We start from the raw sequence: 25,371 nt of genomic DNA, 5'->3' as shown, positions 1-25,371 counted from the left end.
GATAGAGTCTTTGTAAAGGTAAAAAATGAGGGACTACCTTAACAAAGCTGTACTGAAGTCTCAAAATTAAGGAGAGAAAATCTCTCCTTTAATGGTTGAACTGTTGGCTTTTCCCTAATCTTGTTCCAAATTCTTGGTTTTTTTGGGGAAATGGTGAAATAAGTCAACAGCCTTTCATCCCTGTCTAAACGTATATGGAGATCAAAGAGTTGAGTCATAAAAAATGCTAGCATTAAAGGAGTGTGTATTAGTCCATTGTGAATGATGGAGGAATGAAGACTGACAATAAAACAATTTTACCTTCTGATGATATAGTAAATTTTAAGCAAATGTGTTGAGATACTTGAACCTCATCTCAAAGTCCTTTTGAAAATTTTGTGCCCTCAGAAACCATACTTAACTTCTGTTAATAACTTTGATCTAACCAAGGCTGGCTTCCAGTGACCAGCTTGTTGCATAAAGCCATGTTTATTAGCCTAAAACTGAGAAAGATAACGAATACAAATGTCATAGTGCCTAAGTTCTCAGGGGTTTTGGTAGCAATTATTTTAAACTTAGACATTAGTATTTAAGGTGGCTTTAAATCTTTGCTACTGTCTTCACTTCGTATGCATTACTTGTAGGAGCTAAAGTTTAGCTCACATTAGATGGATCAAAAATAAAGAATGTCTAGTTTTAAACTAAGTTATTAAGTTTTGTTGGCTTTTTTTCTTTAGGTTTTGTTCCAATTTGTGCACTGGGTCTGTCTCAGATTGGTCGCATGAACCTTGGAATGGATGCCAGTACATTCAAGTATTATACGATGTGTGGCCTCCAAGAAGGTTTTGAACCTTTTGCTGTTAACATGAACCGAGATGTTGCTATGTGGTTTAGCAAACGCTTACCAACCTTTGTCAATGTGCCAAAAAATCATCCTCACATTAAGGTAACATTACATGTCAGGGAGACACCTGTTCAACGATTGTTTTTTTAGCAAGCTGAGACATTAAACCCTTACTAATACTTACTGTCATCAGATAGTTTGTCATCTTACTCTATTAAGTAACTCTTAGATAATTCCAGATGATCTTGTCTATCTTCTTTTTCACTTATGGTAGTATGGATTCCTATGGATATACCTATATGGTTTATTAAATGACTTAATTTATTTTGGGGTTGGCTACTGGAAACATGTTAGTTATGGGGCTTTTTTAATATTCTATCTTACATGCACTTTCACTTTCTAAACCTTCTCTACCATAATTTTTACTTAAATATCTGAAAATTGTTCAGCTGAAGTCTGAGGACATTTAAGTGTCCATGTGGTGTCACAGATTCTTTCATTGTGATGGACCAGTGATAGGAATTCCAAAACTCCCTAACTAATCTATCCTAGAGCAGAATAATTTATTCTGTCTTTTCTATAAATTGTTTCAAATTAATATATTCCAAAATGATATGTTTGAGTTCCTGAGGAGATTTTTTACCAGGCCATTTAATTTAGGTGTAGACAATTATTCTTTAATGATTGTCTGAAAATTTCACTGAATTCCAACTAAATTATTTCAGCTTTTTTTTTTTATCTTATCAGGATTATTTCATCACTATTCCTGTCTTTAAAAGTTTTTGAAATATTCCTATCACTGAATTTTAAAATGCACTTTTTCAGCTCATGAGAAAGTAATATCAGATGCAAAGTCCATAATGATGCTCTGAACAATTTTAATTGATTTTCATTGTGGTGGAACATTACTGATTTTGTGCTGTAGTTTTCCAATGACTTGTGTACTCAAAGTGAATCCATTTAATAAAATAAATTTTTTAATTTTTTTTTTTTACTCCTGAATGGAACATTTTGAAAATATTTACTGTAGTCAGGATATACTGAATCTGCTGATTCCCCTTGCTCTTCAGGTTAAATTCAGTGTCAGAGAACAAAGCCGCATAGTTTTGAAGATAATTAATTATGACAAATTTAAGTTTACTCTTTCAATTTTCTCATCCTCTAGTTGCTTAATGGAAGTTTTCAGCATTTTTTGGATAGACTTATTTAAAAATATTTCTGTTATTTTAGATATGGAGAATTGATGGGACCATTGAGAGTCCACCTCGGTTGAAAGTTACTCACAAAACATTTGGCACACAGAACAGCAATTCAGACATGATATATTGCCGTTTGAGTATGCCCATTGAGTTCCACTCATCATTCAACTTCGGCTTGGGTGTGGAAAATGCCTCCTCTGATGTTTTCCAAAAACGGTTAGACCTTGGTTTGGTTATCCTACTTTATGCTTTCAGTATAAATGTATTGTTATATTATTCTTTATTATTGTATACTCAAAATTTCTGTGCACTAAGAACAGATTACCATAGAATGCTGTCTCCAGACAAGAGAGAGCCTTTTCTAAATAGGTCCATCACAAGGTCTATAGAACTTTGCCTAAGCAGCTCTATTTTTTTCTGAATTGTAATGATTTGCAAAAGCTAGGCTGGAAAACCAGTTCAGAGTCTTCTGCCCTTTGGATTATTGCTCATCAACATCATTGCTCAATAGCTAGCTCATTGCTACCAGAAAAGTGCCTAATTCATTAAGAGAGAAAAGATTGTGGGACAGGTTTCTAAAGACACCGGGTATTAATGGGTCTTGCACCTTTCAGAGTTACTTCTGTCTTTATTTAACTGCTGTAAATCTGCCTCTTCTCCCACTCTCTACCTTAATTTCAATCAACTATTTTACTTGTATACTTGTGTCCTGTACAGTCTTTGCTAATGAGCACTCAGTACCAAGCTAAGCTGGTTAACTAGTTAGCCAACTTACAGTAGCTAGCTAAGTATACTTAGACTAATAATGACTAAATCTTTTACTACTTTTTTTAAATTATTAACTTATTTTCCTTTATCTGTAGAAAGCACAGCCAAGAAATTGCTCCTCCTTCTACTACAGTAAGTACATATGTTGAGATTCTTAGTTCTGGAGTTTTGAAGTAGATTTATTTGTGGCAACATGTTCATTAGAAATCAATCTATTGAAAGAAGCCTTTTTAATAATATTTTATGATATGACACTCTTTAGAAATAATGATGTCCAGAGCTGCATGATTTGCAACTTGTGTAAACATAAACCCCATCAACTTAAAAAACTAGTCTGTTTTTTCTAATTTAAGAGTATTTAAAATTACTTATTAGAAGAATGTGAATTACTATTATTGAAGTTTGATATATAGGAGATTTGATTATTCCTTGATAAAATACTTTAAATTTCTATTACTAATATGCTCTTTTCCTCCTTTCAGTATTTTTACTCACTACGGATATTTGCTGGCCAAGACCCATCCTCTGTCTGGGTTGGCTGGGTAACACCAGACTATCATTTTTACAGTGAGAATTTTGACCTAAATAAAAATTGTACAGTGACAGTTACTTTAGGTGATGAGAGAGGCAGAGTTCATGAAAGGTAAGGAATCATTTATAGTGTATTAAAGTTTTTATTTTAATACTGTTGCTTAAAAGTCAGATGTTCATAAGCTTGATGATATTTTAAATATTAATTTAAACTAATAAGAAAATTGATTATGGAGTATGAGTTTTCTGTGCTCATTCATATATGAATGTGTTTTAGGTAGACAAGTTAAGGCGAATTTATCATTAATGTTCTGTTGCAAAGAAAATTTCTTTAGGAAAGAATTTTAAATGAAAGATGCTTCTTTAATTGAATATCTGTATTTATTCCCTGTGTATGAAGCAGTTTGTTTAACTGTAACTTACAAGTGCACACAGAAGCCTGCGAAATTTTTTCATAACTATGAAAAAGAAAAAAAAAGATTTCCTCCATTGAAAAGTGTGTCTCCACCAAGTCCAGTGTGACCTATGCCTTGTTCTTTCTGCTCTTTCAGTGTGAAGCGCAGCAACTGCTACATGGTTTGGGGAGGAGATGCAATTGCTAATTCCCAGAGATCAGGTCGCAGTAATGTTGATATAGAAATTGGATGCTTTGTTGACCTGGCTACTGGAATGGTGTCATTCACGGCCAATGGAAGAGAGCTTGGCACTTGTTATCAGGTATTATCAAATTTTCAGGAAGCTGTCTAGTAAGATTCTTGGTTTTATGCTACTTCTCTTTTCCAGAAATCTAACTGGATACCATTTGTGTGATGATAACATGTTTTCCTATATCATTCTGGTTTATCCCTCTTTTTCTCACTCCTTGTAAGGCTGTGTTTCTTGAGTAGTTTCAATGTTTGGATAAATATTGTTTTTACATCTCTGTGTGGTTCAGATCTTGATTAATAAAGTTAATTCTTTAAATTGTTTTTTCAACTGAATCTGTTATACAATATAGGGGAAATAAATATTTAAACTAGCAGAAGGTCAAAAATAGACTTTAGATATAATTTTTGATATGAATTAAGAAGAAAAATTTAGTTCATATTTCCAAAGTTTGTGTCTTCTGCAGATAGCTGTGATTGGTGACCTTGTGATTCGATAAGTTTCAAAACCTGAAATTCAAATATGATGGTTGACAGGAGTTTTCAGCACCAGATTGTTGAGATTTCCTCTCAGTAAGATCAGTTGTCCATAATAAAGCATTCACTGTGGGAAAGGTTGTCCAGTGTTAGAAACAATTCATTGCTTTCTTCTGTGTCAGCCCCTCAGATACAGACAGACAGAACTGGAATGCTATTTAACTAGATTTAATGGAACTTTTATACTGACTCCATTGGAAACAAATATGGCAGGGCTGCACACAGCCTGTACATGGGGGTGGGAGGTTATCTAGTAATTGCAATTTTGGAATATTTTGTAATAGTGGTCAGTAACTCCAGTGCCACACTGGGAGAATATTGAATGTCAGCTCACTGGCAAAAGAAAACAGGTGGTTAAAGTGCTTGAGCACTGCTTTGTTGTTTTTCTAACCAGATACAAATCAATATGAAAGCTTCTGAGCAAACCCATGAAACTTTGGTGTGTATCTTTGCAGTGGATGTTTGTGGGTTTGCTTCATGGACAGCCTTTAGCTGTTCTTCTTGCAAGGAGATGTATTAAAAGACAGATGTGGACAATGCACATTATTGAATTCAGTGTAAATAACACTTTCAGGCTTTTCTTTATACGACTTGCAATTAGCATGACCATGTTCTCTGTACTAAATTTGAACCTCAGAAAATACCATTGTTTCTCCTCTGTTTCTTCTCTTTTTCTTGGAAAACATCTGAAATTCTTTTAGGAAATATTTTCTCAATAAACCTGTTACACCTGGTCTGCTGAAAAATGAGACTATCCAGCATTTTTAAATAGATATAAAATAGTATAACCCAACAAGATTGTTACAAATAAGGGTGAAATATTTTTTTTAATTTTGGCTTAGAGTAATTTGTTTATTTACTCTCTTTTTTAAATAAATGAAAGAAATATTATGTAGCTTTCATTTCCATGTCTTGAATATTTTACAATAAAGTAAGATCTTTAAAATATTTTACTATATCAAATCTCTCACTCCAACTGCCACAACTAATTTATATTTGTCTGGTCTGGGTAATTATTCTAGTCTTATAACAGTTTGCATATACTCTTCAGTTTTCTTAACTGAAACAGAAGGACAAATAAGGACAAATATTTGTTTGCTGTTTTCATTTTAAAAGACTGATAGGTCAACATATGTAAGAGAGAAAATTAATTTTTCTGTAGTTCTTGATCTGACTCTTGAATGCCAGGGTGATATTCAGAAAAAAAGCCAACACAACAAGCCGCACAGAATACCTTTTTTTCTGGATTTGGGGCTGTGGATTTTTTAACTTACCAAAAAGTTTGGAATGGTAATACCTACCCCCATATTATTTTGTCAGTGCCCATAGTCATAGTTCTGAGAAATCAGGTTTTGATATATTGTCGTCCTCAAAGTTAGGAGTTGTACTCCTTTACAGTACAAACCTTGTAGCTGTGCTTATTATGCACAGTGTCTGTACATGATACACAAAATGTGCCATGATGTGATTAATATATTTAATTGAACTTCTGAAACTTTGACTTAATTGCAGAGATGTACTTTTTTCAGCCACCCTGGAGCACTGAATTTTTAAAAATAATATACTGTTCTATAATTATACATTTAATTCTTTATTTCATGGCAGTGGTTCCTCCTCTAGGTCTTGAGAGCATATAAGGCTACAAAACACCTGTTTCAAAAATCAGGTGGTCCTATAACAATGGCTGCAAATACATTACTGTATTATAGGTAGACACTATTCAACACTTTATTTAGTAAGTTATATAAATTATTTGATAATGAAGTGTATGGTATACAGTATTTATTTTATATCATATTCAGAGAGATTATTATTTTCTTCAGTTTTAATTAAAAAAAAAAATTTCATCTCATTTCACTTCTAGGTTGAACCAAACACAAAGCTTTTTCCAGCAACTTTTTTACAGCCTACAAGCACTAACTTGATTCAGTTTGAACTCGGTAAATTAAAGGTAGGAAGTATTTTTGTATTCTATAGAAAGATAATATTTATGTGAATATGCTCTTTTAAATCTGCTTATTTCCATGTAAATTCCTGCTCAGTTAAATTTGTTTAGGAAGGGTGAATCAAAGGCATGACTTGTAATTTGACTTCTACGTTTACTAATGTAAATGTTGTTATTATATGCAGTTAATTGATTGTCTGCAATTGTCAAAATAAACTAATATTGTCTGAGAATAACACCATTAATGTTGGGGAATTTTAATGGATTTTGTTTGTTGCAATAACTTCTACCTTTCTATGACTTTCTTGTTATTTGAAAGTTATCCTTCCTTTTGGTGTCATGGGTTTATTCATAATTACGTGTTTCAAAAATAATTAATACATGTATTTATTTCAGAATACCATGCCTTTATCAGCAGCAATTTTTAAAAGTGAAGAAAGAAATCCTATTCCTCAGTGCCCCCCTCGCCTTGACGTACAGACAATTACACCAGTTTTATGGAGCAGGATGCCAAACAGCTTCCTCAGAGTAGAAACTGAGCGTGTCAGTGAACGTCATGGCTGGGTGGTACAGTGCTTGGAACCTCTGCAGATGATGGCACTTCATATCCCAGAAGAAAATAGGTACATTGATAATGAGATAAATTACTTGTGCAGACAAAATATACTGAAAAACGGTGTCAGTGTATTGATTTAACCTGCCTTGCTGAATATTTACCTTATAGCTGATGAGAATTTCTGATCTTACCTGATATCATATCAGATATTATTTTATTCATGAAACCTAAGTAAGTACAAGAGACTGAACTTTAATGACCTGTACCAAGTTTTGCATGCATAAAAGAAAGCATGACTATTAGATTTTATTTATATTGAAATTGAAATAGCATCTCTTAAACTCTATGTCTTTAAACACGGAGATTTTTCTCAGCTTGAGAAAAACAAACATAAAGAACATGCAAGTACTATTTTGCCAATTTTTTCTGTAATAGAAACCTGTAATCTCTTCCTGTTTCATCTGCACTGAATTTACATGAATTAAGTTCTTATGTTCTTATTGACAAGATCATGTCTTTGATTTTCATTAGGTTTTATCTTCAGAGTGAGGATAATAAAGATCTATCCAAATATCAAATGTCATTACTACTGAAAAATCAAACTATCAGCAAAATAGAGCAGAAAGATCACTTAACAGCTGTACTTTTATTAGTAATTATTAAATTTTTTTTGATGATACAAACCTCAATTTTATTTATTGTTAATAAAACTGAATTCAAGGAAAGAGTGAAAAACACTGGGTCTTGTGGAAAAAATGAACCAGCAATCCTGAGTAAACTACAAAGGCACTGTTTAGGAATGGTAGTAATGCAGATTTTCAGTAAGCCTAATACACCTATTTTAGCAACAAGTTCTAATTTACAGTATCTTACAAAGAAGCACCTCCATCTTAGATTTTGAGGATTTTTTTTTTCCCATGGAGTACTAATTTTAAACAATCTCAACAATTTCCACCATTTACTGTGTTTTCATGATGCACATACTAAGATTAGTTAGTATCAACTTTAATATTAGTGGTTTGAAGAGGAACAGAGATTATAGAACTTTCCTCTTTCAAAGTTTTTATTCATGGAATTGACTGGTGTTCTGTTTCTTTATTTCATAACAGATGCGTTGATATTTTGGAACTATGTGAACAAGAAGATTTGATGATGTTTCACTACCACACTTTAAAGCTCTATAGCTCAGTTAGTGCTCTAGGTAACACTAGAGTTGCTTTTGCACTTTGTAGCCATGTGGATGTATCTCAGCTATTTTTTACAATAGATAACCAATACTTACCCGGACTTCTACGTTCTGGATTCTATGACTTGCTCATTAGTATTCACTTGGAGCATGCCAAGCAAGCCAAGCTCATGATGAGCAATGAGTTTATCATTCCAGTTACAGATGAAACTCGAAATATTAAATTATATCCTGATGAAACAAAGAAACATGGTTTACCTGGAGTAGGGCTTAGCACTTGTCTTAAACCAGCCTTTAATTTTTCTACTCCATGCTTTATTGCGACCAGCGAAGATCATCAGACATCCATCCCAGAGATACCCCTGGAGATACTGAAATCCAAGGCCATAAATATGTTAACAGAGGCAGTGCAGTGCAGTGGGAGTCATATACGAGACCCTGTTGGAGGACAGGTTGCATTCCAGTTCGTTCCTGTTCTTAAGCTGATAGCAACACTGCTTGTAATGGGTGTTTTTGATGATGATGATGTGAAGCAGGTGTTACTCCTCATTGATCCCACTGTGTTTGGAGACCACAAGGAAGAAACGGAAGAGAGGACAGAGAAGGAGGAAGTGACACAAATTGAAGAGAAAGCTGTAGAAGCTGGGGAGAAAGCAATCAAACAAACAAAAGCTCCTGCAAAGGGCTTGTTGCAGACAAGATTACCAGAATCTGTTAAGCTTCAGGTGACCATTTATTATAAATTTGTTACTTATACTCTACTCTCGATGAAAAAAGGATTGTGTTTTTTGTCTGTTCTTTACTTGATAAGATTTGAAGTTCTGAAGATCTTTAATTCCACTTTGTCTTAAAACCTCAAAGTCATTTAAAAAAAAAAAAAATCGATGATGATGCAGTTCTTTCTACATCTATCTACACTTAAATATGTGAATACATACTTATTTCGTAAGAACCAAAAGGTTAGACCAGGTAATATTTAAAGGACCCTTCCAAGCAAAACTAGAGTGTGATTTCTAGATATTTTGGGTTCATGGAGTGATAGATTGTGTGTGCAATATATTATCAATCAGATAATGAAACCATAATTTTTGTATCCTTCACAGTGTTGAAATATGGGAAAAATGTCTCTCATTTTTACAGTCTGATGCAGTGTATAGTATGTGCTCAAGTTCTCCCCCAGAGTTTGTAAAGCTGTTGAGATTGTCTATTTTCTCTACCCTAGATGTGTCATTTACTCAATTATTTTTGTGACTGTGAACTACAACATAGAGTGGAAGCAATTGTATCGTTTGCAGACCGTTATGTATCAAAATTGCAGTATAACCAGAAATACAGGTACAATGAACTCATGCAAGCCTTGAACATGTCTGCTGCCTTGACTGCCAAGAAGACTAAAGAATTTCGGTCTCCTCCTCAAGAGCAGGTAATATTAAAAAAAAAAAAGATTGAATTAAAGATTAAAAAAACCACTTTATGAAGACACAATAAAGTCCTGACTCGGTGGAGAACTAATATGAATTTGAAAATAAATTTATTCCATGCCACAAAATATTGAATGTCAGAATGTTGAAACTTGTGTTCTAGTACTTATGCTGTAAACTGAAGTTATAAACAGGTAAAGTATGGCTATATACTAGAATATGTCCTAGGCTATTTCAATGCTTTAACTGTGTTTTAAATCCCTTAAAGATTAATATGTTGCTGAATTTTCAACTGGGAGAGGATTGTCCCTGTCCAGAGGAGATTCGGGAGGAGCTGTATGAATTTCATGATGATCTTCTAATTCACTGTGGTGAGTGGCAAGTTGTTGATACAAGTTCTGTTTGTCTTTTTGGCACTTGACAGATCAGTTGAAAATATACTAGCATGAGAGGTTTTTTTTATTAGATGTGCTGCTGCCTACAAAGTGACTTTACTGACAAACTTTGGTGTATATTACAAAAATATGGGAAACCTGTACGTGGTTTTAAGTCTCACTGTTAAAACTCTATTAAATATTATCTAATATTATTCTGTTTATATACCAGTTTTAGACATATTGGGGAAAAAATAATCCAAATAAGTATGTTGGCTTACCTTAAAAAATTTATATAAGCACATGTATGAGTACAAGCAGATAAACGGTATTGAGGGAGCACAATTGCTGCAAAGCTGAGATCAGAAGTTAAATTTTAAAAAAAGCTAATGTGGAGTTCTCTGCCTGCTTTATCTTGGTTTCCTCTTGTATGCATAACTGTGAGAGTCAGTCATGATAAAACACTCTTGCACTGCATACCTGAACTGTCCCCATTCATTTAATTTGGATTTCCTGTACAATTTCATGTGGTTTTTTTGATGTCTATTTTTTTGTTAGTTTATTGAGTTTGTTGAGATCTTAGTCTTATTCAGACAGTCATGAAATTATTAACATTTGTAGTCTGAGTCATCTAATTATTACTGTTCATTGCCAGCAATTATGCAGTTAAAACTGAAATAAACAAGCTTTTTCCATCAACCTACTTGGTAGATATATTCATAGATACTCTTCCAATGTGTTGCTTAGCTCTTATGGTTTTTGGCATCCATCTTGTCCAAAAAGAGGGGGCCAACATCTACAGTGAGTTGACAGCATCTCGATCTCTTCCCCACGAAGAGCATGATATTCCTAATGGTTAGTTCTTCCTCATCCACCTTCTTGCTTGAGGTCATTATCAAATGTTTACCAATACAATCTGATAAATCTTCCTTTGCTGGTTATCCCTAAAAGCAGTGTTCCCTGGTTCATGGAATTGTACTGCTTTAATGACCTATAATTAAGTTTCTCTTTTCTGTTTGAAGGCATGGTGCCTCCTATACCATTCTGTGCTTGTCTTGTTAAGGTTTCTGATATTATTTTACACTGCTATATCTGAGTACCCTCCTAGAATCTCCAGCAACCAGCAAGCTGTGATTTCATGATATGTCATTTGTAATTTTTCAGCTAATTCAGCCTTAGCCTCAGCCAAAGATGGGTCTGCAGGTATCTAAGCCGTGCTCCATCAATTTACTTCTGAGGGTGTTGTACAAGACAGTATTAGAAGTCCTTAAAATCAAGATTTGTGTCTGTAAGGCAGAAATTTAGTTGGTTTATCATGACTTGTTTTTCACAATCCTTTGTTAATTGTTGTTCATTTCTTTTAAGTGCTTACCAAAAACTGCATCTTTCATTCCATAATTTTTCTTTCAAGTATTAAAGTGAATAGCTAGTATCCTCCTATTTACTCCTCTTTCCCTCTGTTTTTATTACATCTATTATGAAAAATTATTGCAGCCACCTCCATTGTTCAGTCACCTAGCCCTTGATCCAACCTCTGGTTTACAAAGGTAATTCCCACTTGGCAGCACAGAGTACTCGAAGACTCCAAGATGGAGATTATGAAAGCACTACAACTTACTTGGAAATGTCTTAACTCCACAATCAATTACTTTTAGTTTAAAAACTTGTGGCTACTATGGTCATTGAGTTAGTTTAGCTCCTGATCACTCTTCAAATTTCATGAAGTGAAACACTAGTTATTGCATGCATTGAGATTTTGCTTTTAAGAGATGCACTTTTATTATTTGTTTACTACATTGTAAACATGTATTTTGAATGAGAGTTCCAGATAGAGAAAACACTGTCTTATGATTAAAATAGGTTAAAGATACCTCGGATTCTATGCAAAACCATATTCATTACTTTGTACAAATTTATCAGAGGTGGTTGCTGTGGATAAATGCTCCTCATTATCTGTGTCCTGACTTGGTCCTGAAAATCAGTGCTAAGCAATCACAGCTGCAGATTAAATGAATAGGAGTTCTGCTTGGAATGTTTAATCAGCTTTTTAGTACTAAGTATACTTTGCCATCTAAGTGGAAAACTATGTATGCAATCAAGTAATTAAAGACTTCTTCATAATGAATATAAGCAAATAGTTACTCAGGCAGTCTTAATCCTAGCACATCGTAACTGGGAGTGGTTAATTTTGCTGGCAAAATAATGGTCCTACTATCATACTTTTATGTGCAATGTCTAGCTTATAAAAAAACCAAACAAATTTAAAGCATATTTAGTAGAATCATATTAAGCTGACCTGGGTTGAAACCATCAGAGTGCACAGACCTCTGCCACTTAAAGGAAACAATTAGCCAGTAACAACATGAGACAGCTTCTGAATGGATTGCAACCGTAAGACAATGCAGAATGAGAAACGAATGGTATGGAAGAGTAGGTGAGACCCAGCCTGGAGGAGTCACAGAACTCATCCACCCCAGTCCAACACTCTTTTAACTCATGATCCCAGAGCAATTCTTCCTGTCTGGCCATTCAGCTTCTTCAGAGTTCCTTTCCCAGTGTCCTTCTATTGTGTCCAGGGCCCAGATTTTATTTCAGTGCCAGATTATTTGTTCCTTTAATATCCTTGTCTGCTTTGTCTTTCCTTTCATTGCTGGTCACATTTCCTGTCCTTACATTTTTTCAGACTGATTGTATCCCTTCTTCCTTTTTAGCTTTTCATTTTGCCAAGCCAGTTCCATTTATCCCATTCCTTAAATTCTGTACGTACTGTCCAATTTAAATTTTGACTTCCTTCATTCCCTCTCAGTGCCTTTGAATTTTATCACTTAGTCACTCCTAGTCATAATTTCTCCTCTCCCTTTTGTAGCTGCCAGCAGCAAAATTTCTCCAACTTGATACCGCATGTTCTATTTTCTTTCTTAGTTAACTGTTTAGGACCAGTTTTAGCTACTGCAGTTTATTCTTTCCCCCCCTGCTTCAGGTTCTAGGTCTAGCATCCTGTTTGAAAAACTTTTCCTTTTCTCAATTTCTCTTTGACAAGCAAACTGCAAAAGCTTACATTTCAGCTTGGCACAATCTCTGATCTGGAGAGCCTGCTTAGTTGTTCTTTGCTTCTGCACATAACACATGTGTTGCCTGATGATCACTAAGAGGTGTGAGAGACTTTTAAGTCTCTCTCTTAAGAGATTTAAGAGACTCTCTAAAGAGAGAGAGAGTCTCCTAAGTCTCTTAAGAGAGAGAGTCTCTTAAGTCCTCTTTTAAGAGACTTAAGACTTTTAAGCAGTGTAGTGAACGGAACTGAATTAAACTTGTCATTTTACCAGGTATTAAATGACCTGATAAAATGACATCCCATCTCATTGTATACATTTTCATGAAAAGCATGTATTACCCACATAATCTCTGAAAGTCTGCCTTCTTACAGCTTTAGATTCAGTTAATATATTTGTTTATAGCTGCTAAATATCTTGACTGAAAAACTGTTCTGTATTGTAGGATACAGCCATACACTTCTTTCTTTCGCCTACATTCTGCAATTTGAAACAAAGGATCACATATTTAATCAAATGTGACCATGAGTCATATTTTGTTTCTAACCAGTTTTATTTTATGCTAAGGTATTCCACTAGAAGAAGAGGAAGAGGAAGAAGAAGATTCCTCCTTGACTGGCAAACTCCGTTCATTAATGTACAAAATCAAAGGTCCACCAAAAGCAGAAAAATTGGAGCCTAAGGAAGAAGAAGAGAAAGCTCCTAGTAAGTTTTCTTTCCATATAAATACTTTCTTGATGCAAATGTCAAAGTGCTACACAGTCAACAGGGGTGTATTTTCTAATAAAATTTTATAAGGGGCTGAAGAAGGAGACTGTTTAAATTTCCTTTGCCTCTTAGAACTATTATTCGGCATATGGAACCCCTCAGATGCATTTTTAAACAAGAAATTAAAAAGTGTGGAAGATTTAGGATCCAGATCATTAACTCTGGGGTTGAAAATTTACGAATTCTTTATAAAGAATTGTGAATGGATAATTATGGCCTAATAATCTAGACTCAACCATTCTAAGATATTGGGAAGATCTAATTTTTATGGGTTTTTTAATGAAAAAATTCTTCTTTAGTGCTTATCTCTATTTCCTGCTATTACTTGTTCTATTGCCTGTTCATATACATGCAAATAGAGACAAGCACATAAGCCCCCAAAACACTTGCAATCACAAACTTCTTATTCTGAGCAATATTCCTGTACATATCCATTCCTATACCCTCCTCCATAAGATGCAAGGGTCTATACAGGTCAGGTTGGTTCTGCGCTTGCAATTCCTCAACTATTTGTGTAAGCTTTTAGTGGAGCCTCTTTGAACAACTCACCTGATTCTCACAGCCACTGGGCTCACATGCCACATGAGAATTCATCCCAGTGAGGGTGATGTGTGCTCTGAATCTCACAAACTTTGTCTTTGCTGTTGATATGAATTTTCAATCTTTAGTAGTTACTAGGGATGGTAAGGAACAAGCAAGGCAAAAAGCCAAATTCCTCCAGGTCTTCCTTTAGGACAGATTTTTGCTGAGGTTTCTTCTTGCCTTTCTGAATAAAGATTGGGATTCTAGCTCTAAATTTCTGTAACACCATATATATGTGCAGGAGTCTCCAAGTGACTTCAGGTTGGTCAACCAGTAACAGTTACTCTTCCTTTCTTTCCAAGATGCTCAGTTTGTCAATAGGCCCTTGTACAGATGTGGAATGGTTAATTTATTTCAGGCTCAATAATTAAATCAAGAGCTTTGTTGAGATTAGACAGAAAAATCATTTCATAACTCATGATACTTCTTACATGATCTGCTTGCTCTGGAAAGCACGTTAGAGTGTTTGTCTGGTATGAAAACATATTTTGGTGTGTTAAGCTCATTAATGTGTTTTAAGTACATTAAATCTTGTAACAATCTGATGAGCTGCTGCATGAGGCAGGGCTTCATTCTCCAGTGACTCATCTGTTAGCATCTGCTTTCTCTTTAATGCTAGCAGGACCTACTAAGTATCTGGAAGTATCATTTCTTCTCCAAGTTTCATGTGGATTCTATTGTCATGAGTCAGGAAGTATTCACTCCTAAAGCCTCAGGGCACATGGTGTTTGGTCCTTGGAACAGAGCAGTTCACTTATTTCATGTACCAGAGCTTTGGATTACAAGAAATGTAGGTTGGAAAAATGATCCCACAGTGTCTATTTTTCTAGAAATTTCAGAAGATTAATTTATTTAGGATTGGGCTTCTCCTTGGAGTAATGCAAGTACAAATATGCACATGGATTAATTCAAAGCATGATGAAAAATAATATAAATATATTATATACTTGACTGTAGCTGGAGACTCTGAGGTTTTTAGTTCATGTGTGCACTTCCCCTTTATGCATCAGGAAATTTGGAATTCAGAGATTAAAGGAAATGGATACCAGAGGTACCCCCAATCCTCTTATGTGTATGAAGAGGTGTGGTGTTGTGCATGATGTGTACCTATTTCCATAATCAAAATCTCTGGCCTTGAGTGTCTTTGCTTTAGTCATAAATACTCAGCGTGAATATTCATTAGAAGGAACTATTTACTACAAATAAATCTCCTTTACTCTAAGCTTACATTCATTTCTTATCACAAATGAGCTTTTACCCAAGTAAGGAATGCCAGCAATTTCAACCTAGTATTAATTATGAATCAGTAAATTTTATATTTAAAAACAAGTTAGAACTCTGAAAATAAACGCATAGAGGCAAAGAATTAGTGTTAATAATGATTATAGGACTTTTGTAACTATCAAGTAAAAACTGAGGTAAGCCATGACGTGCCACTAAGAGTAGGGCTATCTCTGTGAAGTACAGAATTTGTTCCCACAGGCTGAGAGCCTAATTATGGAACAGAACCTCAGAATTAATTATGGGTTTGCATAAATACAATATTAAGTAAGCTAAGCAAGAAGTGTTAGCAAGTGAAAGAATAGTGTAGACACAAACCCCAATGGATCTACATTATCTATAAACACTTTGGTGATGGAAAGTGGGAGGGAGCTGTTCTTGCCATTGGAAGAACTTCAGGACAGTCAAGGGGTATGTTTGCTGGTAATAGAAGAAAGAAACTTGCATTTTTTTGGGGGGTAGGGTGGTTATTCCTGTTCTGCTTGATATCAAGCATGAACATTTTTTGGAACAAGGACTGGAACATGTGTCTAGTTTTCAGGTAAATTCCCTAAACTTTGGGTTCAGCAAAACTGTTTTCAGCATCACTGAATTTGCAATGTCTACAATACACGGTGCATCAAGCAATTTTTATTCTGTAGTTCCAAACAATACAATGTTTTTAGAAAGTGCATTACTAGGTGACAGTGACTTGATCTAGAAATAAGGAACAAATTAAAAGCCGAAATGCAACATTTAATTTACAATGATGATTCTCAAAATCATGGTCAACTTAACGATTTTCATTGTCAACAGTGCTGGTATGGACTTGAACCCTAAGTAGATTTTATTGTTTTCTATCTCTCAAGAACATTACATTTATCTTGAAAGATCTGAAAACCCTTTTCAGTCTGTTTGTAGCTTTTTACAACCTCTTTGTTGTCTCCTGTAACCTATTTCAGCATAATACATGTTTTTGATGTTTTCTGTTGGAAGAGCTAGTAACATTTAATGAATTTTCCTTTCAGCTACACTGAAAGAACTCATATCGCAGACAATGGTGCGCTGGTCCCAGGAAGATCAGATCCAAGATCCTGAATTAGTTCGGATCATGTACAGCCTCCTTCGCAGGCAGTATGACAGCATTGGGGAGCTCCTGCAAGCCCTGCGGAAAGCGTACACCATCAGTGCTGCCTCTGTCAAGGACACCATCAATCTGCTTGCAGCACTGGGCCAGATCCGCTCACTTCTCAGTGTGAGGATGGGAAAAGAGGAGGAATTGCTAATGATTAATGGATTAGGGTATGGAATCAATGGAATTTTGGTTTTAAGTTAGTGTGAAGCTTTTTGTTATCTTAGTAAATCCTGTAATTTTTGTTCCTAAAAAATTAATGTTGCACTGAAGTGTAAATATGTATCAGTGATTTACACTTCCACATATATTTCCAAGGTGGCTCCAACTATCTCTCTAACAGTATCAAAGGGTCAAAGTTTCTGTGAATGAAGAAATTATCTAAAGAGAACAGACTCCTTTTATTACAGTTAAGCTTGATGCTTAAACCTTAATCACAGTACATGTTTTAGCAGCTCTGGAGAAAAAGATCACTAAAATTTTTGCTGCTGTCTACCTTTATTGCATTTTTCCCAAACTTAAATCCCATTTTATATTTCATGTATGAGTGGATAAACTTGCTGGTGTCTTTTCAACTGAAAATTCAGAAGATATTTCCTTTATATAGCACCAGATGATTTGAGAATATTTTCTGCATCTTTGCTATAAAATTACTTCTGTTGAGCAGTGGTATTGTGGTGTATTCTTGTATTTTTGTTATTCCTTTTGTATGTCTAAATGCTGGTTGGGCCATTTAATGGTGAAAGGAAAAAAGAACACAGAAAGTAAACTATTTCAATTAAAATGGTGCATTTAGAGAGAAAATTATAGTATTGCTACCTGAGATCTATATTTATTTGTCTTTCTTCAGAAATATTAAAAAAATTCTCTCCTTTACAACAGTTATAAGAAAGTTCCATTATTTTTACTATTTCAATGTAAAAATTATACTGTTTTTGTATAAATTGCAAAGACTAATCTCTTCATTTGAATTGATCTATTCATAGAAATTACTCATTAGGCAGTGTGCAACAGTATTACCCAATTTGTCCTTGATGCTGAGTTTGTAAATTTGCTGAGAATTATATGAGAACAAGGATAAATTTCGCCTAAACATGGTATGGATATAAGGACCTTCCAAGAGATGCTGTATTGAGACTCATCCATTCTCAGTTTTCTGTATTTCTTTAAAGCAGGAATGATGCTTGTGATTTGCCATGTGTTTTTAAAAGGTTGTCCTAAAATGTTAGAAATCTCTGGAATTCTGTTGAAATCTAGTCCCTGGACTATTTTGAAACACATAAATTGTCTTCTGGATTATGAAACCAATGCAGAAGATTCTAGAAAATGTTGAGAGAATGGTGGGCAGAGTGAAAAAGTTAAAATAGTCCTTCATAATGGACCTGTATGGCACTTCTGACAGAATTTGAAAATAGTGATGAAATACATATAATAGATTACCTTAAATACTAAGTCTATTTATTGTCTTTACTTTATGAACTGAGGAAATTAATTAAGAGGTTACTGCAGAAATATGATTGATTAGATTTTTTCTTGATCTCTGTTCTCAACTTAAAACCTAACAAAACATATTCTTTTCCACTTAGATCATCACAGATTTTTTTTTCTTTAAATTTAAACAGAACAGATGGTAGGAGCCATTTAGAGATGAAGAATTGCCATCTCAAAATAATTTTGAGGTTAATATTCTTCTTATGAAGAATCTACAAGCATTAGAGGAATGACAACATATTGAAATGTGAAACATTTTGTTCGCAGATGCTTTTGTATTATGCTGAATTCTAAGAATTTTAAATTATGTTAATACAATGAATGCATACTTCTGAAATCTCAATGCTTCGACTTAAATTAATTTGGGGTTTCTTAAAAGCAAATTGTCTTTTCTTCCATTTTAGGGATATAATGAACAACAAGGTGTTTTATCAGCATCCCAACTTAATGAGAGTCTTGGGCATGCATGAGACTGTAATGGATGTGATGGTAAATGTGCTTGGTGGAGATAAATCTCAGGTAATTTCACCACAATTTTTTATGTATTTTGCATTTTTAACCTTCCCAAAAATATATTAGGATGTTTAAAAAGTGAAAAAATATATATCCCACGTAAACTAGATTTTGCTCATCCCAATTAAAGTATTCATTAATGAAAAAAGTAGAATTTTTTTATTTTACTAGAGGGAGAAGCCCAGTAGCCAAGCCTTGATTTTTAAAACCTGAGGTATTTTAAGTGTTTCATTTTTCTTTTAATAGGATAGTAAAATGTTTTGTTATTAAATATATACTTTAACTGCATTTATTGGAAGAGTAGCTCTGGTAGGAAAATTTACCTCTTCATCTTAAATGAAGTGTTACTACCAATAAATTATAATAAGAGACTAAACCCAGTTTATAATTTAATGCTCAAATTCATGTACTTGAATTGAGCAAAATTTTTCTTGCTGTGCTGTGTTCTCCCTTTTCTCTGTGTCATGTTGGAATATATTTATACATGTTATTTTAAAGGCAGAGTGGCATAAATTTTGAGATGCCTAACTGAAAATCTTCACTCCTGAAGAAAGTGAGAAGTGAAGTGCACATATTTTCTTTCTTCTTTTTGCTCATGCCTCATGTTTTTATCCTGTTGCCTCCATCCCAAAAACAGATGCCTCCTCTGATCCCAGTGTTCCTTATCTAATATCCTTTCACCTGGCCACTCATTTTTCTGATGTATTGGAACAATTTTCAGCCCCATATTCTACCTTTTGCTTATCTTTTCTTTGTCTTTCCATTTTTCATAACTGGAATGGCTTCTATGAGCAGCTGCACCACTCCTTGCCTCTTTAATCAATAATTCTCTTAAATGCTTATACATTGAATCTGCCTATACCATTGCAGTTTTACAAAGTATTCACATACAAGTTTTACTATTTCTGTTGCATTTCAAGGCAAGTTACAATTAATTATAAAATTATTATTACTTTGCTAATTTATAGGTACTACAACACCCTGGTTTTGCTATAACTTGTACATAGAGCCAAAGTTGATAAAAAACCCCTGAAACCCAAAATAATGACAACCCCCAATGCCTTCTAATTTTATTAAAAATGTTTTCCTAGAAAATTTTAATAATGCAGATCTACAAAAATACCTAACAGAAATTACCATGATATCCTTCAAAGGAAATGCAGACTTAGAAAACTGCTAAGTAACCTGATGTTTTGTCATTAAATGGCTTGGCCACCCAAAACAACCTATTTTATGTCTCTGTCTTTATGAATTGTATGTAGACAGTAGGTACCTCATAGATATTTCTTTCTGTTCAATGTTGTAGCTTCAAGAGATGGAATGAGCAATCATGAAATGTAGTCCATGGCTTTAGGGATTGGGCATTTTTCTAGGTTGTGGCAGCAGATTGTTTAAGCTAGATCTCCAGCTTCTTGGAATAAATGGTTAATTATGGGGCTGTATTGAGAAATATACTGTCTCTGAAGGAATGATGGGAATGTTAAAACTTGTCAGTTCAAACTGGTATGTCATCTATAGTTCTCTGAAAAATGATTTTTCAACACTTTAATGGCCTAAAGAATGTGAAAGTTAAAAGGAAATGTGGGTCCCTTCCTAAGTTAGAACCAAAGTAACTGTCAGTTGCTTATCACCTTGGTAACTTCGCTATACTTTCCTTGTGAGGAGTGCAGGAAGAAGAGCTGGAACAGATTGGTAATTAACATATTTCACTGCTTTGTCAACGTTCCTCTTCAGCAGATCGCTTTTCCGAAGATGGTGGCAAGCTGCTGTCGGTTCCTGTGCTACTTCTGTCGCATTAGCCGGCAAAACCAAAAGGCCATGTTTGAGCATCTCAGCTACTTACTGGAAAACAGCAGTGTTGGACTGGGTATGCCATGTAGCTGCAACACCTAAAAGCAAGAGTAGGAGCAACTGTGATATCACAAGACTGGTGTCTAATTTGTATAGCACGCTGAAACATGCTTAATCCACCTTGTGGTTTAGCCTTTAATTATTTTTTCCTTTTTTTTTCCACTTCTGCTTTGTGCTAATGTGTCTATGAATTGTATTAGGAACAGAATAGTCTGAATCTCTGTTTCAAAACACATTGAAAAAAATTAGTATTCAACACATGGTTTGACATTTTCTGTTCAAAATAGTTGTGGTTTGAAATCTAAGATTAAATTGACTCCTTATGGTGCTTGCCTGTTTCATCTGGTTTAAATTTCCTTGCCCGTACAGTTTAGGCTACTGAAATGAATTTCATATTTTTCTTTTGAACACTGACAATGTTTTTTAATGCATTTGCATTAGATTTTATAACACAAGGAAAAATTTATTACCATCTATCTATTAGATAGATGGCTATAATAATAAGATATGTCAAGGCAAGACAGCTAGTGATTTCGCAGTGATTTAGCTGTTCATCCGTGCATTTGGCCATAAAAAACACAGAAAATTGGAAAATAAAGAAAGAAAACAGGTTATTGAAGCTCGAAATGTCTCTTTTTGCTAAAGATAGGCATCTTTTAAAATCTTGACTTGATAAGGCTGTGCAGAATTATGTCGTTAACATGTTGATCTCGTAAGGAAATAGTATTCCTCCAATTTGCTATATTGTTAATACTGATTTTTTTTAATGTGTATTTAAAACCACTGTGTGTGAGTATGCTTACAGATATGGATGTGAAGCCAGAAAAAAATTTCACCATTTCTACATTATTAAAAACAGTTGACTGTGTTCTTGGATGAAGAACTGCCCTAAAATGTTCTATGAATACATTTGTGTTCTAGATTCCAGCGCGATTGCTGCCCTCTGCTGCGTGAATGCGATTACTGCAAACTCCCTTTAATCATTAACTTTTTTCTGCAGCATTTCCTTCAATGAGGGGTTCGACACCACTCGATGTGGCAGCAGCCTCTGTGATGGACAACAACGAGCTTGCACTTGCATTGGAGGAGCCAGATCTTGATAAGGTGGCCACTCTCACCTATTTACCCATTTATTAAGTGCTGTACTTGGGCTGAAAGGGTTTAAAAGGGCAAGCTTGATCCTTGATCATAGTAGTTTTTTGAATATGTTGTCCTCAAAAATACCCACTCTAGTTACGTGTTGTTTCAAGGTAAGGTTGGCTGAGCAGTATTTTCCCTGATTTTGCCTTGTGCTTATTGGGAGTCAGAACAAAAGAGATTTATTTCTATCCTCTGCATCCTTTCACTATTGTTATCATGTAGAAAGGATGACAAGAAAAAATGACATGAAACAGGAATATCAAGAAATGTTTTCTGGGGAGGAAAAAATTGAGAATTAAGAGGAGAATGTTAAGAAAAGGGCACAGGTCTTTTGGCTTAAATCATAGAGATGTTTGGGCATGGAGGTTAGAACTAAGAGAATGGAAGGACAGGTATTTCAAGATGAAAGGTGAAACAAGATTTTAAGGGCAGGGTCAAAGGGAGACTGAATCCAGAATTCAAGTCATTGGTAATGGTTAGGAATAAAGGGGAATGTGAGAAGAGGCAGGATGAGCTGGAAAATATGTTGAAATGTAAAGAATGGCATGAAGATTATTTGTATATCATAGGAGGAAAACAGATTTAGAGATGAAATTGCACAGTCAGAAGAGGAGGAAAGCAGGTAAAGGAAGTTAGACATGCTAGCAGAGCATTGGAGTGCTGAAAACAGAAAGCAGGGTTTAATATAAATGGAGAGAGTAGTTAAACACCTAAATGATGGCTTAGCACAGGGAAAATCTCTGTGCAGGATGACAGGATCCTGAGATGACAGTGGAACTTGTGGGACTGTTTGTGATTAGTACGTGGTGTGGGAGAGGAAAAGTTGTGAAATTGAAATAAATGGGCATGTTACAGTGATAGCTGGGGGAAGACAGGCAAGAATATGAATGGAAGGGGTGTGAGACAGCACAGCAATACACTTACCAGGCAATGCTCTTGAGAAGAATTAGCAATTCTCTATCACCTGCAAAATTGCTGAGTGCACTCTGCCCTGTCAGTAAAAAAAACTGATTGGTATAGATATCAATCCTTGGGATACAACACTAGTGACTGGAACACCAGTATGTATTCACTTATATCTTCTGAATTAATGCTTGAAAACTATCAAGTCCTGTTAGGAATTATATACTTTTTCCTCAGAGAGCTCTGAGTAACTTCCTTACTTCGTACTGCAATAAGCAACTTTTCCACATCAACCCATTTTTCCACTCTTGCAGCCTTTTGGAGGCAATTTGTATACTGGATCAGCTGACATATTCTTCCTAAATTCATAACTTTTTCCCTATTAAGACATTGGATAATGACTAAATATAATCTCTTAATCTATCTCCCTTTTGCCATCTATTTTGGCTGCCTGCCATTTTAAGAAATTATAATTTGTTCCTTTTTTTACAAGTTCACAGAAGATTCTTCATGGTCATTACCCTTTCAAAGTGCTATAACCATGCTCATGTGTTGTCCATTGCACAACCATATGATTTTTTTATTTTATTTGAAATGCACAGACATCTGCAAATTAAAGAAATTCATCATAATTTCTCAAAGATTTCCCTTAGTTAAAGATACTCTTCTTGATAAGAAACGTTGTGTTAGAAATTTCTGTATTACCAAAATTTTTTAGTCTTTCTGGTTTCAGACTCTAAAAACTGTTCATTTATATTTATCATTCTTCTGAAAAATTGTGATGGGTTTCACATCCATTAAAGTTAGAATTGCACAATATAAAATTTTGATGCAATCTTTATTTTGCTATTGTAGCATACATTGTTATTGATCTGATTTTAAAGCTGTTCAGTATTTTAGTTGTCATGTATGTACTGTCAAAAGCATCTAGATTATACAAGATTTTATTCTATTTTTCACATTCCACATTTGTTCACGTTGTTGTATTTTTATGTCATCATATAATTAGGTAACTTCAGAAACAAAGAGTGCTAGCCTTTTTTCATTAAAAAAACCCCTATGATTGATAAAATACTGAGCTATGTTGGTAGATTCGCAGGTTAATTGCCCAGAATATAAAAAAATCTTGAAAAAAAAATACTGTTCTCATTCTGGTTTATAGCTATTTTTAGAAACATATGAATAAATTATTACTTCTGTATTGCAGGTTGTCACCTACCTGGCGGGTTGTGGCCTGCAGAGCTGTCCAGTGTTGCTGGCTAAAGGATATCCAGACATTGGATGGAACCCAATAGAGGGTGAACGTTACCTGTCATTCTTGAGATTTGCAGTTTTTGCTAACAGTAAGTCTAAGGTCTTGACATCCAGATTCCATCAAAAGGTTTCCTTTGAATCAATTTCCTAACCATCAAAATATGTTAAATCTGAAGAGACATTAATGCAGGCTCTCCTCATTACAAACACAACACTATTGGTGTATGCTTATTATTGTAATTTATTTTTAATCTTCATAGTTAGCTGGTTTTTTTTTTGGTTTTTTTTTTTTTTTTTTTTGCATATCACATAACTGAGTAGTTTAACCTGTAGCCACGGTAGCAAATTGTGTTAGGAATTCCTTGGCACAGGAAGACCAGGAATAGGGGTTATATCAATATATTCTTGGCACTTCTCTGGGAAAAATGTCTTTCCTGTGCTCTAGCATGTGGTCCCTCCCATGGAAGACAATCCTCCACAACCTTCTCCAATGTGAGTCCATCCCATGGGCAAAAATTCTCCACAAACTGCTGCAATGTGGGGCACTTTTCCATGGGGTGCAGTCCTTCCAGGACAGGCTGCTCCAGTGTGAACTCCCCACAAGTCCTACCAGGAAACCTGCTCCAGTGTGGGCCCCACTCTCCACAGGTCTGCAGGTGACTCTGCCAGGAGCCTGCTCCAGCACAGGTCTCCCACGGGTTCACAGCCTCCTCTCAGGCATCCCCTGCTGCAGTGCAGGTCTCCTCCATGGGGTCTCCTCCATGGGCTGCAGGTGGATCCCTGCATCCCTGTGGGCCTCCATGGGCTGCAGGTGGATCCTCCATGGGCTGCAGGTGGATCCCTGCATCCCTGTGGGCCTCCATGAGCTGCAGGTGGATCTCTCCATCCCTGTGGGCCTCCATGGGCTGCAGGTGGATCCCTGCATCCCTGTGGGCCTCCATGGGCTGCAGGTAGATCTCTGCATTCCTGCAGGCTGCAGGTGGATCCCTGCATTCCTGCGGGCCTCCACAGGCTGCAGGGGCACAGCTGCCTCACCATGGTCTGCACCATGGGCTGCAAGGAAATCTCAGCTCTGGTGCCTTAGGATGAGGACTTGATTTATATTTTGCAACAATTAGGCGAAAATGCAGTTTTCTTCTGACTTAAGAGTACCTTTCAGAAGAAAATATGTGTGGTGCTTTTTGGTCCTCAGGTGAAAGTGTTGAGGAAAATGCAAGTGTTGTTGTCAAGCTCCTCATTCGACGGCCAGAGTGCTTCGGGCCAGACCTTAGGGGAGAAGGAGGAAATGGTTTGCTGGCTGCTATGCAGGAAGCTATCAGGATCTCAGAGAATCCTAGTCGTGACCTTCCTTCCCAGGCATATAAAAGAGAAGGGTAAGTATATGTGAATGCTGCTTTGGCAAATGACAATTTAATAGCTGGTTCAATCATGCTTGCATAATAG

General features: G+C 35.3%; 1 protein-coding gene across 1 annotated transcript in view; it reads left to right on the top strand.

Moving 5' to 3' along the window:
- RYR3 (ryanodine receptor 3) overlaps positions 1–25,371 on the top strand; it is a 150,306-nt gene that overhangs the window by 43,992 nt on the left and 80,943 nt on the right. Inside the window, exons 28-44 of the mRNA XM_059848220.1 lie at positions 717–925; positions 2,054–2,238; positions 2,886–2,922; positions 3,273–3,433; positions 3,873–4,038; positions 6,367–6,453; positions 6,844–7,070; positions 8,113–8,914; positions 9,412–9,612; positions 9,879–9,981; positions 13,602–13,739; positions 16,673–16,946; positions 18,672–18,786; positions 20,515–20,647; positions 21,632–21,735; positions 23,882–24,017; positions 25,121–25,301. Of these exons, the coding sequence (XP_059704203.1) occupies positions 717–925; positions 2,054–2,238; positions 2,886–2,922; positions 3,273–3,433; positions 3,873–4,038; positions 6,367–6,453; positions 6,844–7,070; positions 8,113–8,914; positions 9,412–9,612; positions 9,879–9,981; positions 13,602–13,739; positions 16,673–16,946; positions 18,672–18,786; positions 20,515–20,647; positions 21,632–21,735; positions 23,882–24,017; positions 25,121–25,301 (3,259 nt within the window). The remainder of the gene's footprint in view (positions 1–716; positions 926–2,053; positions 2,239–2,885; positions 2,923–3,272; positions 3,434–3,872; positions 4,039–6,366; positions 6,454–6,843; positions 7,071–8,112; positions 8,915–9,411; positions 9,613–9,878; positions 9,982–13,601; positions 13,740–16,672; positions 16,947–18,671; positions 18,787–20,514; positions 20,648–21,631; positions 21,736–23,881; positions 24,018–25,120; positions 25,302–25,371) is intronic.

Source organism: Haemorhous mexicanus, chromosome 6, assembly GCF_027477595.1.
Source record: "Haemorhous mexicanus isolate bHaeMex1 chromosome 6, bHaeMex1.pri, whole genome shotgun sequence".
Taxonomy (NCBI): domain Eukaryota; kingdom Metazoa; phylum Chordata; class Aves; order Passeriformes; family Fringillidae; genus Haemorhous; species Haemorhous mexicanus.
This window is presented reverse-complemented; position numbering and strand designations above follow the sequence as displayed.